This window comes from Nannobrachium achirus (assembly GCF_963921795.1).
Source record: "Nannobrachium achirus genome assembly, chromosome: 13".
Classification (NCBI taxonomy): Eukaryota; Metazoa; Chordata; class Actinopteri; order Myctophiformes; family Myctophidae; genus Nannobrachium; species Nannobrachium achirus.
The window spans coordinates 42,835,439-42,852,810 of record NC_137833.1 but is presented as its reverse complement, the minus strand read 5'-3'; the positions used below and the strand labels follow the sequence as shown (position 1 = coordinate 42,852,810).

Genomic DNA, 17,372 nt, shown 5'->3' with positions numbered 1-17,372 from the left:
GGTGAAAGTGGGGCCAGACTTCACTTGCAGCCAGAAGAGGACATGGACGACTTGTACCATGCTGACCTCCTCAAGCCTGTCCTCGCTGATGTACCTGCACCCGCCCAGGTGAGACAGCAGCAGATGTCTGATGAAGATACCTTCGAGAAGTACAGTCAGCCAGAGGAAGACCTAGATGATATTTACCACCACTGACCTAAACGCTTCTGTTTGCCATATCCAATGAAATGTCAACATTCCACTGCTAATAGCTGATGTATACCCCCCACCCATCTTAATAATAAAACCACTAATAATAATAATAATGACTAAACGGTTCTTTTTTCAGATGTATACTGAACTGAAGAAAACACACACAATCACAGTGTATAATTTTTGTATAAGTGTAAAACACAGAATATACATATTTGTTCTATACACCAAAAGGAAATAATTTGAATGTTGTATACAGAACAACAATAAACAAAACATGAACAGTAGTGACATATGTTTATAACAGACAATGAATATGAAACGTAGAGAACACACATCAATTCTTGTAATCAGTAGCAGGACAAACAAAACCAGCATAAAGGTAAAAAAAAAAGTCAGACTGCCACTGTTTGCTCCCATTGTTTATCGCAAGGATCAACGTTTTGTTCACACATGGATCTTCAATTCTTCATCAGTGTAAAACTGTTTATTATATGATCATAATGAATTCTCTTATAACAATATTATCAAACAAAACGTTACTGTAGTAGTTCAGCTGGAATGACTCCCTTCTTCAATATCAGATTCCCATAGATAGCGGTCTCCCTGTGTACACATGAAACAGTCTGTCACTCCGATATGTTGTCAAGAATAAATATATTAATTAATCAGCTCCACTTTTGCACTGTCAAATAAACAAAGTTTAATTACTATCTGTGAAAGACAGACCCCACAGTGACATTATCTCTGTGTTGTCACTGTGTAAGAACTCCCAGCAAATAAAAGTATAACAAAAATAGCTGTTATACAGTATGAGCACAGAGTACATTCTCACCCTGTTGCCACCACTGTGAAGGCTTTCTTGGCTCGCTCATAGAAAGCAAACCTTTCCACTTGCTCAAGAGGTGCCTGCATAGAAATAATATAACACATATAGTTGTCATACTACAGACCATAGTACAGTATGTACTAGCGTGTGTATGTGAGAAGAAAAAAAGGAATGCTGCAGTGATTATTTGTGTGTGTGGGGTGGGGGGTACACCTGAACTCCAGCCTGGGCCAATAGGTGTTTGTAAGTATCCCACACAGGGACCTCCAAACCAGACTCCACCGGTTTCATGACTGCAGCCTGGTACAACAGATCAATACATTACATCGATATCAAAGATATTACGTGGCTGATACTAATGGCAAAACGGCAGAATTCACTAGCCATCAATGTAATCGGCAAGACGACACTCAGCGTTTTTAAGCAATGATGTTGTATAGTAGGAACTTACTGGTGCATCATACGTATCCAGGGGAAAGAGCTTCAGAATGGCCTCCAGGAGCGTTGGTATTCCAATACCTATGATCACAGAGGGTAGATCATTTCAATATACAGGTGGTGCAGTGGTGGAAATGTACAAGTACCGGTACATTTACTCAAGTGCTGTACTTAAATACCATTTTCATGTATTTTTTACTTTACAGGAGTATTTCCAATGTTCAATACTTTACTTCTACTCTACTACATGCAAATATTGTACTTTTGCTCCACTACAATTGATTGAAAATGTTAATTACTAGTTACTTTGTAGATTTTATTATTATTATTATTATTACCACTTCAGCCTACATACAATGGTTATTTGAAAGTAGACGATCTACAAACTCACAACGCGTCGCCGTGAGCTTGTAGGTCTGATTTTCACAACTGCAGGTGTCAACAAAATCCACATATCCCAGTACAATTTACAATTTAGGAGAGCCAAAATCAGTGTTTCCAAGTCTGCTTCAACTTGTTATAAGCAGATTTAAGCTTCGAGGGTGTAGCTGCTTATTGTCTCCGCCAGGCCAAAAGGCATGGCCGAGACTATGTTTTGTACCCTGCTGATTTTGGCAAAACAGATTTTTTGACAGTACTAGTCTACCACAGATTTTGTCCAATCATCACTCAAATCGGTACAGTATCTCTATAGTCATGTGATCAATATGAATCTGTCCGATTAATCACATTCCATCCTAATTGACTAAGATCAGTTTGCAGGATTGCTCCGTTTTGAACAAAATGCCTTTAATCATGAACACGCAGCGTGTACACAAATTCCCACTAGGCAGAGGAAGAAATGTCACTTAAAAAAATTCTAATCAGCATCATGGTGGGGCTATAACAGGCCGGTTCGTGTTTTTACCTATAACTCCACCGATCAGTGTAAAACACTGTATGCGCACTCCCTAGAGGCTAAGGAAAAAAAAAATCACATCTGCCTTTTATAGCACCACCAGGAGGCCGACTAAATACACATTCCTTGATATTACTCCTTCAGATTTTATCCAAAAACCACGCAAGACGGATTTGTCCGATATTTCATATTCTATCCTGATTGGATAACATTGGATTCCAAACTTTGCAGGATTGGTCCGTTTTGAACAAGATGCCTCAAATCATGAATGTAGCCATGAATGTAGACCCACTAGGTCAAGGAACAAATGCCACCCTTTTCAGATTGGCCTGTTATAGCGCCACCAGCAGGTCAACTTTTGCAAAACATACTTAAATCATGCATGCAACGTCGGATTTCCATGAAAGGTCCAAGAACATATGGCACCCTTTTTACAATGGCCTATTATAGTGCCACCAGGAGGCCACAATAACCTATCTGGCGGAGACTTGTGCTAAGAAGAGCACTGTTTCTAGTTCACATCTGCCTTTTATAGCGCCACCAGGAGGACGACTTATGTAAAGCACATTTTTGGATATGACTATGATGGATATGATTTTATCAAAACTTCATGCAAATCGGTAAATATTATCTCTATAGTCAAATGATCAAGACGGATCTGTCCGATTTTTCAGATTCCATCCTGTTTGGCGAATTCTGAACATTGCTGGCCCACAAAAACCTACCTGACCTGGCGGAGACCTGTGCTCTGAGGGGCTATTTTTCTAGTTTGGGCTTGCTTCAGTTTAACCGTCGGCTATTTGGAAATAGCCAATCTACAAGTTCACAACAAGTCACCATTCGATGTGTTGTGAGCTTGTAGATCTGATCTTTTCAAAAGATCTTGTATAGGCCTACTGGGGATCAATGGCACAACATATTTCTAGATGGGGATCCAAGGGCAAATATATTAATTTGTGGGGTTCTTGACCTTGATGTGAAAATGTTTGAGAACCACTGCTCTAAAACAACATACTGTATATACACAATAAAGTTTGAATGACAAAACGCTTATTTTGGCCTTGTTTTCATAGGTTGCTTGTTTCTCTTGCAAAATCTGGCAACACTGGCCCCGTCTCTCTCCTCAAACACATCATGCACCAACACAGCAGGATACATTATACATACCATCAGCTCTTATCTCCTTCGGACCACAGGCAGCAACGGAAGATGATGGGAAATTGGCATCACCCAAAACTACAGAAAGACAATAGTAAGTATTTTTAGGCTCAGCACAAGATAAACAAATACAATGAACCATCTCTAAACGTCTCTAAACCAGGAATAAGCCAATTCCTCCTTCTACAAAAGCAGATAACAACATGCCAGCAGCATCATTAGACATTCGTCTAATTCACTTCTTTAAAGAGAAATCACAGTATCATACCCAACTCATCTCCATGGCCCATTTGAGCAAGGGCATACAGCAGTTCTGGGGACAGAACAGATGGGATTCCTTTCAGTACCATGGCAGCAGAGTTCAGTTGTCGCAAACAAGCTGTGAGCTGTCAGTAGGCTAGGCTAGTTAGTGAAGAAGTTCTTCGTTTTTTCCCCCCCTTTAAGGGCGGTTGGAATAAGGAAATTAGTTATTGGTGACGCAACGTGTTGTAACTTTTAGCCTAGGTTAGATCTGCACTTCTTTTTCTCCCTTTCTTTTTTACAAACTACTATTGACTGGACTGAACGGATACGGAAATAGTGCGCGCGTGCGCGTTTGTAATGTAAGCGGATATGGAATGCGGGCCGGATGCTATTATTGTTTCCGTAGGAGGCGAGAGCAAAACGCGCTGGGGATTAGTTGATGAACAACATGAATCAAGACAGTAGGCGGGTGAAGTGAAGATAATGGTTTGACCCAAAACAAATTGCAACAGTGGTTTATTGGAGTATCAGTTCAAAATCAAATGTAGCCTACTTAAAGGGGTAAACCACCCATTTTCAATATTGAACTATGTCATTGATATACCGGCTTAGAGGAGTTGTGTGGAAATAATTAAAACGTTCCACCCCATCTGTTTGGGGTTTGTATGCAAAGTAGCCTACACTGTGACAGTAGTACAATGCATGCTGCAGAGCATTTTCTGAGTATTTGTTTTAATCCAACCTGGTGTACTGTGTTGGAACTTATGTATGAGTGAGCAGACACACCTTATTACATGCACTGATGCACAATTCCTAATAATGATGAGGCAATCTGGTATCACTTTCCCCTTCTTGAGATTCTAACAGCTTTTCTGTGGAAGTTCTTGACCTCCTACTTCCCAGCAGTGGTGGAAAAAGTACTCACTTATTTTACTTAAGTAAATTATCAATACTTAAATATAGAATTAAGTCCCCAGGACTTTTTTTGTGTTATCCTGTTAGCCTTAAAGGAGTAGTTCACCCCCTTTTTTTGGCTTAGGAATGGGATAAAATAATAATAATATATATATAATAATATATAATAATAAAAAAAAAAAAAAATATATATATATATATATATATTGATTTGAAGTCTCCATGCATGGGGTGAGTAATCAATAGAAAAAGAAAGTCGTTTTGGGGGTGAATTACCTACTCCTTGTCTGGTGACTGTACCACCTGTTGTTTACATTTTTGAATAATAAAGTAGGCCTATTCAATCAAAAAACATGTTTTTAGACTTTATGCATTTTTTAAAATGTTTTAACCAATAAAGGAACTTTAATGACTTTGCTCTTCTTTGACCAAATTGCCCGAATATATGTCCGATGTTGGGTTATCCTCTAATATTAAGTTTGATATATTGTGGTGTGGTGATCATTGAAAGTGAGACCTTTTTTACTTACATCGGTTTTGTGATATGATAGCCATAACCATGTTTGCCCCAATATACTTACTTGCCTACATACCAGTGTGTGTGTGTGTGTGTGTGTGTGTGTGTGTGTGTGTGTGTGTGTGTGTGTGTGTGTGTGTGTGTGTGTGTGTGTGTGTGTGTGTGTGTGTGTCTCTCTCTCTGTCTGTCTGCCTGTCTGTCTGTCTGTCTGTCTGTCTGTCTGCGTGCGTGCGTGTGCGCGCGCATACAAAACATCGTAGTGACTCACTTTTCTTCAAATAATCGCCCAATCTTAATAAATAAATCATCGATCAATATCATAATAATAAATAATAAAATTATGCATAATGCCTTTGTAAGCTATCGTCAGCCTATATGGAACTTACGAAACGTAACGCTTCAGTCTAGAGTCAGACTCAGACGATAGGGCCTACATGCTGTTATTTCTTCTTGACACGCTGGGATGGGCAGCAACAGAGCATAAGTCAAAGCAGAGAGCAATGAATGTTCAGACAGACACTACCACGCGGTGACAACTGACAAGAATGTGAGATAGGCCTAATGAAAGCTCATTTTAATTGAATTGAAATTCAGCAAGAGCGACTTTCAACTGGATGGCAAAACGAGTATCTTTAAACGCATGAAAAATAATGGCCTAAAATCGGATTAGGTCTAAAGCTCCGCCTGGACTTCCCCCCCTCATCATTAGGCTATAACATGAATTCATGCTGCTAATGAAGGGCAAATAGCTTCAGTTCCATGTGTTTTTTTCTTCGATCAACTTATTAGTTTCATTTGTAGGAAAATGATGCGCTTTGTGCGACGGCGTGTGGAGCTGCGTGGTTGGAAGATGGAAGAGGAGCGTGAGAGTGAAGAGATGAAGAAAAGGCCCCATGAGCCAAGCCTGTCTGTTGGTTTGAAAAGCCCCTTTTCTGCCTCTCAGGACCCACGCTGTTTCCTCTTTAGTTCGCCTTCTTTAAATAAGTTTATCACGCTATGAGGGTCCGCGCTGCCAAAATGTAACGTTTTGCCCCTTTTGTGTGTGTGTGGAGAGCCTCAATTGGGCCTACATTTATTATTTTGACCTTTCGGCAGCCTCAAAGCGGAGCCTCTTTTCGTCCCTCTCGGCAGACTGTTGCGCTTCCCCGCTGAGAGAGGAGACGACGTTTTTTTTGCCTGCCCTTTTAGAAGTTTTGTTCCAGGGGCTGACAAGAAAGCAAGCTCCAAGGGGAAAATTCAATGAAAATAAAAATCAATTAGGCCATGGCTTTGTGAAGATATGGGGCGCCTTCGTGCGAAGAAATCTGAGGGATCTGGAGGGGGAAAAGGTGCCTTCAGTCAGATGATTGTTGTGTAAAGAAAGCACTGACTAACCTAATTTGTTCTGGTGTTTTCGTTACTTTTGAAGTGGAACTATTATGTTTTATTGTTTTATATTATATTATTTGCCAAATAACATTTATTAACCTTAACACAGTTACACACATCCTAATCCTAAATGAAAGCTATAAGAAAGCAATCATTTGTTTTCTAAATCTGCGGGCCCGAATATTGTTTAAGAATTTATGTTCATTTGGGGGATTTAAATTCCAAACCCATGTAGGCTACTTATAGAGCACGTCTGTATGCTAAAATAACTATATGCATTCCAATAAAATAACAAATTGTTAATTTTCTGGAAATGAACAAGACACATAGCTTATAGAGATATCATACGATAGTCAAGATAGCCTATACGGTCCGGAAATTGTTATAGGCCTATAAGATTTTGTAGGCTTATACTTGGTTGCCTGTTGCTACTGCAGCAATAAGTTAATGGTCTACTTACTCTCCTGCTCCGCAGAGAATAAACCAAGACAACCATGTAGCTTAATGGCCAACAATTTAATTCAGAAATGCGTATTCTGAGATATGGAGTTATATTTTGAAGCTGTGAAAAGTCATTGATAGGCCTAGTATTTAGACCTTAACGAAATGAAATTATACGTTATAAATTATAACCAATGTTCTTATATATATTTTAAGCATTGAGTGACTGGAGATGGCTAGTCTAGATAGCCTATTCTAAATCTATAGGCTAATACAGGACTTCCTAATTCCTATATAGCGCATGCCATTCCATTTCCAATGATTTGTACGCAATTCTGCTTTATTCTTCCGAACAAGTTATTGGCAGTATAGCAGTGTACTAGCTCCATCTAGTGGCCAATGATTGATTCCATCAAATAGAATATTGTGTAAAAGTTCATTTTCTTATGTAATATAATATATTTTTAAACTTTCACATACTCTAGATTCATTGTGCATGCAGTGACATATTCAAAACCTTTTTTTCTATTAATTTAGATTTTTATGGAATACAGCTCATGAAAATACAAAAAACTCAAAATATTTGAATATTACACATGACCACTCAAACTTCTGAAAAGTTAATGCACTCATTACTTGGTCGGGAATACTTTTGAACAAATGTCTTCATCAATGGGGCGTGGCATGAAGGTGATCAGCCTGTGGTACTGAGATAGAGGCCTTAAGCTCATCTTTGTGGTTGAGTCTGGTGTCTCCCATCTTCTTCTTGACAACACAACACAACACAGATTCTCTGTGGGGTTCAGGTCAGGCCAGTTGGCTGGTCAGTTAAGCCCAGTAATACCATGTTGGTCAGTACACCAGTTACTAGTAGTTTTGGCTCTGTGGGCAGGTGCCAAGTACTTCGGGAAATCATTATCTCCTTAAAGCTTGTTGATGTACGGAAGCACAAAGTGCTCTAAAATCCCCAAGTAGATGGCTGTTGACTCTGAACTTGATAAAAGTGCACCAACACCAGCGATACAATGCAATGCTGGTTTGCTCCATAATAGGCGTAATAGTGTAATGGTGTGATTCCTGCTCTTACTCTTAATCGATAGGCCTACAATTAATACGTGATTCTGTTAGATTTAAGCAGCCCAAAGTGGCTTTACATTAAGAAAAGGAAGGAACCAGTGCTAAAAAAAATAAAGTGAATGCATAGTATGTTGTCGACTAAGGTATAGGTTAATGAACTTGACTTGTGTTTTTTGTGGTGTTCTTAAAGCCTACACATTTGTGGCAACAAGCCATTGATGGCACAGCAGCGTGTGAGGTACAATGGAGGAGCCACGAGGGAGGAGAGGCTGGAGGTGAGAGGGGAGACAGAGGAGAGCCTGGTGTACATCAGTGGCGTCAGTTCAGAAAAAGCTAAGGTATGGCAACATGACTGGTGCTTCGTGCGCATGCAAGACACCAGTCATGTTGCCATACCTTAGCAACAGGCATGATACATTTATTTTAAGAAGTACATCCCCCCCCCCCCCATTTCTACGGTTTCTTGGGCTGGATATGGCAGCCTGGAAAAGTGCAGCTAAACTTGGCATGTTAGTAAACGTGACACAATTAACAATAATGCATTGCACCTGTGCAGCTGACCTGCGGAACCTGGGAATATACCATTTTGTCAAGATGGGGAGAATAAAAGTGTGTAGAATATTTTGTAAAATTTTGCATTTACATAATAACCAGCGCAGATAGACAAAGAGACATTCATGGATTTATATTTAAAAGTAACTTTTATTTTCCCCCCTGGACCCAGGGTATGGCAGCTGCATACCCCTGCCATACCCAATTGACGCCCCTGGTGTACATCAATGAAAGAGCAGAGCGTCCCAGAGACCCAGGAGGCCATTCCAACTGGAGCGCGTCCTCCCTCCATCCCAAATCAAGGTACACACTGACTTATAGTCAGTGGTGGAAACTTGAGTAAAACTATCAATACTGCAATGTAGAAATACTCTGTTACAAGTAAAAGTCAGGAATATAAAATGTACTTAGTAGTAGCCTACAAAAGTATTTTGGGTTATTAATTAAGGGTTATCACACACACACACACACACACACACACACACACACACACACACACACGCGCACGAACGCGCACGCACGCACGCGCACGCACGCACGCACGCACACACATACACACGCACACACATACACACGCACACACATACACACACGCAGCACACACACTTCCATTATTGGTTTCATTACAGACAAACTCTGTCTGTATGTCTGCAGACTGCTGTAGTCCTCAGCCTCCTCGGGTTCCGTAGAAGGCACTTTCCCTCCGAGACTCGAACTTTCAGAATAAAAGTAATTCCACGAAACCACTATGATTTGGATTTCTTTTTGGGCCAACATTAAGGACATGCACACTCAGCCATTAAATTCATATTTTGATATAGAATAATATAATTGTTGTTGGTTGAGTGGAACTGGGTTGTGATTTTTTTACTCAAGATGGACATTACTCTACAGGGCCTTTTCCACGGGCAAAGAACCAGTTTGGGTTCTTTCTCCTGCCTATGGGATGGCAACTTTCTTGGAACCTTGGTTTGTTCTTGCAAACTGGCCGCGAACCAACTTTTACAGTATGGTTAGGAACCAACTCGGTTCTTGGTGGAAAAGCTCACCTCTGGTTCATCCCATAGGCGGGAGAAAGGTGTAAAAGGCCCCTACCTGTGGCGATTAAGAGGAGGTGCCCAGTCTGCCCACTGAACCTGCATTCAGGCCCGGTATCTTGACAAACCCCTCAGAGGACCCGTCACCCACCACGGACTAGCCTCCCCTTTCTAGGAACTGGTCCACTGGACTGGACCCTAGTTAACCTCAAAGAAGTTATGATAAAAATGAATAGGTTGACAGTGACACTCACATCAGCAATGACCGTAGGACGTCTCCGCTGAACATCTAGGCTATCCACCACTAGCCAGTGTGAAGAACTGAGCTTTTTGAAGGGTTGGTGGCAGTGGCAGTACAGTGTCCTTAACCTGGAAAGTAAACAGAATAGTGTTAACCATTTATTCAATATTTATTTCAGATAATTCATATTTATTTAATATAGATAGTGAAAAGGATATGGTGTTTTTGGAGCCGTGTGCAGAGCACATGGGCTCCCTCTGAGTGGCAATGTGTGTCCTGTCTCACCAGAGTCTGTGTCCAGTCGAGAATGAACAGGATCTGCCCATGCGCAATTCTTTGGATGGGATTTATGTCACTTTGAAGTGAGCCGATTTTTTGGATGGGATTTATGTCACTTTGAAGTGAGCCGATTTTTTGGATGGGATTTATGTCACTTTGAAGTGAGCCGATTTTTTGGATGGGATTTATGTCACTTTGAAGTGAGCCGATTTTTTGGATGGGATTTATGTCACTTTGAAGTGAGCCGAATCTCTGGGATCCGTTCTTTTCAAAGAGCCGTTCAAAAGTTATTTATTTTGTAAATACTTTGTAGATTTTGATTATAATTACAAATCACTTCAATCAAAAACATAGACCTGGAACTGCTCAAATTCACGGCTCCACTTCGAACCGAGGTTTGATTTTCCTTTTCCATGTAGTTGCTTGTAATTGAGTTGAGTTAAATGTTTGTTTGTTTGTTACCTTTATTTAGACTCGGAAATACAATTGAGCGCAAGCACTCGTTTACAACGCAACCGAGATTGTACAACAATGAACAACAACATATATACATGTATACATTTACAGACATCATTTGAAAAATCAAAAAGAAAATACTTGAAAACTGTAGAAAGTTCAAGAAACTAAAAGCTAAATTAATTAAAACATATACAGTTTAGAACAAAGGTGTTAGAAACCAGCATCCTAAAATGGCCTAAGGCCGGCAGATATTTTATTTTTAATGATTTTTGGAGCTTGTTCCATGCAAGTGGAGCACTGATAGAAAATGCTGCCTTGCCCAGCTCTGTATGAGCAAATGGAACCTTGAGCGTCAAAATGTCGCTTGAGCGCGTCTGATAGGGACTAGGGTCCAGATTCAGCATTGAACAAATATAAGGGGGGAGCAATCCTGAGAGAGCTTTGAAAATAAAAAGATACCAGTGTTTATCACGCCTCTCAGATAAAGAGGATAAACCTGAGTTCCCATATAGTGTACAAAGAAGAAGATTCTGTAGTTGTTTCTGATCTTTGTCAATCCCTTTCTGGGGCTTCTGGGGTTTCTGGGGGTTGTGGGGTTATGGATTCTGCTTTTTGTGTGGGCAATTGTTATTATATTATATTACTATTGGTGATTTAGTTGTTGGACTAATAGTTGGACTCAGTCCCATATTCATCTCATTTGTCTTGCACTGTGTCAAGGACTCTGACTGTAGCCTTATTTAACTGGAACTATAGTTGAACTGACTCGGTAAGGTAAGGTTGTGTGAGTAGTATTTGTATTTTGCTTGTGTTTGACATGGCGGTGAGATACTTGTAGCATTGACTGTTATTGACACTTTTGTTTGGAATTGGCACTGTATTGATAGTTGTGTTTAAGGATTGCTATTTTGCTTTTTTTGTTTAAGTTGGCTGTTTCACTTATGAGCATTGACTGTTTTTGACACTTAATGTATATGTATTCTTTCCCTTTCTTTGATGTACCTTGATCTTTACTGTACTGTTATTTTTTTTATTCTTTTCATTCTCTGTAACTTTGTTAATATCCTTATACAGTGTGCTTTATAATAATAAAGGTATGTATGTATCTTGTTTCAAAACCAAAAATGACTTTGTTATGCCTTCTTATTTACTAAATATAGTATACTGTATACTATAGTATACTGTTTCTAAATATGCTAGTGGGTCCAGACAGAGCCCAAAAATGTTGAGAAGCTCTGATCTACTTTTTCAATATTTTTATAGATGTTATAACAGCAACAAAAAGTAAATAAAAAGACAGAATCAACAACAAGCCAGCATCCAACTGTTTCAGCATTTATAATAGGAAAGAAGTTGTAATGTCTACTCCCACACTGTACTCATCAGTCCCATTCAGATTAACTTTTTTCATTCATCTTTTAAATACGGTATCTTTCAATCATCAAGTGTTCCTTTTAATACATATAACCTCTCCAGTGGTTATATATGGACATACATTTTTCATCAGAACAAAAATATATCTATACCTTACTTACAGTGGTTCTCAACCTGTGGGTCGGGACCCCCCTGGGGGTCCCCAAATGATTAGCTTAATGTGAAACATTGTTTTCTCACAACAGTAAACACACTAACAAAGTTTAATCATGTATAGAGGGTATATGCACATTTCTTAAGTGACAATTTAAGGACTTTTTAATACCTCTGGTAACCTTGAGGTCCTTGACCTGTTCTGCATTGCATTTTCCAGTTTTTGCTGCATCACTCTCTGTATTCATAACATTGCTAAATTAAATTTCTGTTCTAATAGAAAACAGGTACAGCCATAATACTTGCTGTAAGACACATGTACAACAAAGAAAGCAGACAGACAGGCAAAGCATGATCAGGCAAGTTCATAGACAGCAACAATTCTGAAGGTGCTTCATGTCAAGGAAGGACACAAATTAATGTGTTTGGCCACAAACCCTCATCTGAAAATATTTTGTGCCGGGGAACCCATACAGATAAATGTTAAAAAATTTAAAAATCAACAAGCAAAAAGGTTGCACACCAATGTTGCTGAGGTTTGTCATAATCGCTATAATCGTTTCCATGTGAAAGAAAATTAAAAAAATAGTGGAAATAGCAGATCTACAAGCTCACAACAACGCATCGCAATGTGAGCTTGTAGATCTGCTATTTTATTCCACTGTCAATGTTTTCTGTGTTGGCCTATTAGTTTTCAAATATATCAGTCATTTCTTATATTTTATGTCATATCTGCCATGTGCAACTTCAAAGCCTATAAGCCAAACAGAAATGTAATTGTCAGCGACAAAAACACAATTAAATCGTTAATCGCAATTATTTGAGTGACAATCATCATGTAAACAATAGTAACCATAGTGAGGGAAGCAGCCAGCCAATTAATCACTGAACTGTCCAGTCCCCCTGATCTATGGGTTCCTTGTTTATAGGAGACAATAATGTTATAGAATACAATTTACATTAAAACCTAGTTTTCAGATCAACTCCTCCAGTTTGCTTTTAGAACTATTTATGTTTGTATTTTAAATGTGATGATATGACTTGTGACCCTTCCATGATCTTTCTCTTCAAATCTTGGCAGAAGTTGATGATCAGTTTGTGCATTCATGGCATCCTCTCCGGTTTGATAGTGAATTCCGCCATCTTTTGGCAAAATAAACCAACTACATACAGTCATACTATGGTTTCACCAGTCTTATGCTGTACACAACTTTTACCTCAGACTTTGAAATAGACTCATATCTAAAATAATAATGTGTTTGTGTTGATTATGAACAGCAGAAACCCATTGTGCAGTAGTTGTTTTTTTTTATGATTGGTACTTTATTAAGTTTTCCTTTTTTTTTAACAAGACAATAATGACAATACAACATACAAACATACACATACAAAAAATAAAAATACAAAAATACAATATAAACAGTTTTCAAGCGCGCACAGGAACAACGGACATCCACAGTCAAACCCCCTATAAAAATGTTATTGTTCACGTTCACCAGTGAGTACAGGCTCGCTCACGAGCCGGGAACGCCGCCCAGTCCCAAGTCCTGCAGCAGGTAGTGACCCCACTTCAAATCGTATTTGTCCGTATTGTTAAGCAACCTGTAAGACAACCTCTCATAGGCCGCGACTTGACCTAAGGCTGCACTCCATTGTGATAGAGCAGGAACTGTTGGATTTTTCCACTCTTTGACCAGGAGCCTCCTGCCTAGCATGATAGCAGTCTGAATCCATTCGGCCAAACAGGGGGCAAAGGCGGACAGTATATTGGGATCTCCTAAAATGAACAAGCTAGGATTGAAAGGGATGATCAGGCCTGTTATCCGCTGCAGTCTCTCGTGAATGCCCCCCCAATAGTCTTGGACTTTAGAGCAGCTCCAAAGCATATGTACCAGCGTACCGTCTCCGTCTTTGCATCTCCAACATTCAGAGTTTTCAGTGAGGCCCACCCTAAATAGTCTTGAGGGAGTCCAGTAAATCCTATTAATTATTTTAAATTGAATCAATCTAGTACGTAGTTCTCTCGACATTTTCCTGATATTCCCCAGAATTCTGACCCATTCCCTGTCCGAGATTGTCACCCCCAGATCCCTTTCCCAAGGGATCTTGATTGCGTGCATAGTAGTATCGGATGCTTCACGAAGCATGACATAATATGCCGACGCTTCATGGCCAATCCCGAAAGTTTTTAATAGAATTTCTACTGTATCGGATTTGGGGGGGGGGGATGTAAAGGAGCCGAATGTTTTTCCCAATAAATGTCTTAATTGGAAAAATCTCCATTGATGATTCTGTGGTATACCGAATTCAGTTTTTAATTCTCCAAATGATTTTAAGACAGAGCCATTATACAAGTCTCTCAGAGTTGAGATACCTTTTCGGTGCCATGATTCCCAATAGAATGGCTCTTTATTTATGCACAGCTTAGGGTTAAGCCATATCCCAGCAGACCAGTGAAGAAAGGGATCGAACTTGAACGTACATGATATTTTCTTCCAAACCCAAACAATATGAGATATAATAGGATGTTCCCTGGTTACAATATCCAGTTTAGTTGACAATGAGTCAAAGGGCTTGATTGGTGATAACACCGCACTCTCAAGACCATACCACGGCGGGGCCCTTTCCGGAGGTAAAGCCCACTGCATCATATGCCTCATAGTGAAAGCATAATGGTATAATAGAAGATTTGGGACACCCAGGCCTCCTTTGTCCACCGGCCTTTGTAATTTTTTCAAATTCATCCTGGGCTTTTTATTATTCCATAGAAATTTGTTGCAAATTTGGTCAAATTGTTTAAAGTAGTGCAGTGGAATTTTAACCGGGAGAGCCTGAAGCAGATAGTTAAGTCTCGGAGCGCAGTTCATCTTGATAATGTTCGCCTTACCCCACATTGAGAGATACAGAGATGACCATCGCTCTACGTCAGTCCGTAACTTATCCAGTAAAGGTTCAATATTAGTCTTAACCAAGTCATCCAATTTAGGTGGGAAAGTTATGCCTAAATATTTTAGGCCCTTTTGGGGCCATTCAAAGGAGCCCAAATTAAACAACGTCTTAGGACAAAATGAAGATAGAGGGAGAGCTTCAGATTTGGACCAATTCACCTTATAGCCTGAGATAGATGAGAACTTATCGATAATGTTGAATAGCACCGGGAGGGATCGCTCTGGTTCAGAGACAAAAAGGAGGATGTCGTCGGCATAAAGCATCAGCTTATGCGTTGAGTGTCCCATTATTATACCTGGAAATGCCTGTTCTCTACGAATAGCCGCGGCTAAAGGTTCAAGGGCGACGGCGAAGAGCAGGGGAGAGGCTGGATCTCCCTGTCTGGTCCCTCTACCCAGCTGAAAAGGGGATGATATAATACCGTTGGTTAAGACCGAGGCAGTGGGAAGAGTATATATAAGTTTTATCCAATTGATGAATTTTTCGCTAAAACCAAAACTTTCCAAAGTGGAAAGCAGGTACAGCCACTCTACACGATCGAATGCCTTCTCCGCATCTAAAGAAATGGCCGCCAAGGGGGCGGAGTCATCTTGGGTGGTCCACATTATGTCAATCAGACGTCTAATATTGTCAGAGGAAGTGCGAGAGCGAATAAACCCGACTTGGTCTGGGTGGATAAGGGTCGTAATAACCTTGTCCAGGCGGTTAGCCAATATTTTCGAGAATATTTTACTGTCACATGATGTTAAACTAATTGGTCTGTAGTTTTTACACTCTAACGGATCCCTTCCTGCCTTAGGAATGAGTGTAACAACTGCTTCAGTTAGTGAAGGAGGAAAGTGACCCTCCGACAGTGCCTCATCATACATTTTCAATAATAGCGGAGCTAGCTCCTCAGCGTAAGCCTTAAAGAACTCAGCCGTGAATCCGTCCAGACCAGGAGCTTTACACGTAGGCAGAAGTTTGATAATGTCTATAATTTCGCTTATAGTAATTGGCACATCCAGACGAGCAGTTTGGTCCTCTGACAGTTTTGGCAAGTCTAAGGTCGTTAGAAATGAGTCAATTTCGTCTTTGTCCACTCGTGACTCAGAAGTGTAAAGGTGTTTGTAAAAATCTCTGAACGCATAATTAATCCCTCTGGGGTCCGTGATAAGATTGCTGTCGTCGTCCCTAATAGCAGGGATTGCACTCATAGCCTCTCTTTGTTTTATGTATCTGGCGAGTAATCTTCCGGCTTTATCACCCTCCTCAAAATATTTCTGCCTAGCCCGGAATAGACTGAATTCCGCCTTCTGAGTCATAATAAGGTTGAAATCATATTTGAGTTTAGTTAAATCAGCCAAATTTTCCGTAGACATATCATTTTTGAATTTAGTTTCCGCACAACCAATCTTGCGTTCCAATTCTAGAAGCCTAGCCGCATTCTCTTTTTTTTTGTACGCCGCATGTTGAATTATGTGGCCTCGGAGAAAAGCCTTCAAGGCCTCCCAGGCGATCCCAGCCGATGGAGCAGAGGGCACGTTGGTTTCTATGTACAGGTTAATCTGTGCTCTCAATGATTCCTTAAAGGTCTCGTCCAAAAGCAGGCTAGAATTGAGTCTCCATCTGACAGATCTCTCAGGCTTTCGAAATGACGACAGGTTTAAGTAAATTGGGCTGTGATCTGAAATAATTCTATTGCCTATTTCAGTTGTCACTACTGATGATACATAAGACTGCGAGACTAAAAAATAATCAATTCTACTAAAGGAGCCGTGAGGGGAACTATAAAAAGTATATTCTCTTTCCATTGGATGCATTAGACGCCATATATCTACCAAACCAAGTTCCGTTGTCATATCATTTAGAGCAACCTGCGCCCTGGATAAGCGGGGAGCTGACGAGCTACGGTCAAGTATATTATCCCGGACTTCATTGAGATCGGAGCCAAGAATAATAGGATGATCCCCCATTTCTCCAATCATCCGTTCAAGAACACCAAAAAATGAGGGGTCATCTACGTTGGGAGCATACACATTAGCTAATATCACAACGTTCCCTTGGATTTGACACAATGTTAACACAATTCTTCCCTCCTCGTCCCTGCTCTCCTTGATACATTTAAATTGCAGATGTTTACTAATCAGTGTGACCACCCCTCTGCTACGACTATTTCCCCAGGCTGCTCCCACAAATCCTACCCAGTCCCTACATAACTTCTTTGTCTCTTGAGTAAGTAAATGGGTCTCCTGCATGAACACAATATCACA

The 17,372-nt window shown here is 40.1% G+C and overlaps 1 protein-coding gene across 1 annotated transcript; it reads right to left on the bottom strand.

Moving 5' to 3' along the window:
- Window positions 1–731: 731 nt before the first annotated feature.
- On the bottom strand, window positions 732–3,865 carry fuom (fucose mutarotase; the record flags this gene model as incomplete). The annotated part of the gene is made up of 6 exons (XM_080740248.1): window positions 732–798; window positions 1,028–1,101; window positions 1,235–1,321; window positions 1,473–1,540; window positions 3,525–3,593; window positions 3,784–3,865. 6 exons carry the CDS (start codon window positions 3,863–3,865, stop codon window positions 732–734), a joined length of 447 nt encoding a protein of 148 aa, XP_080596374.1.
- Between the last annotated feature and the right edge of the window lie 13,507 nt (window positions 3,866–17,372).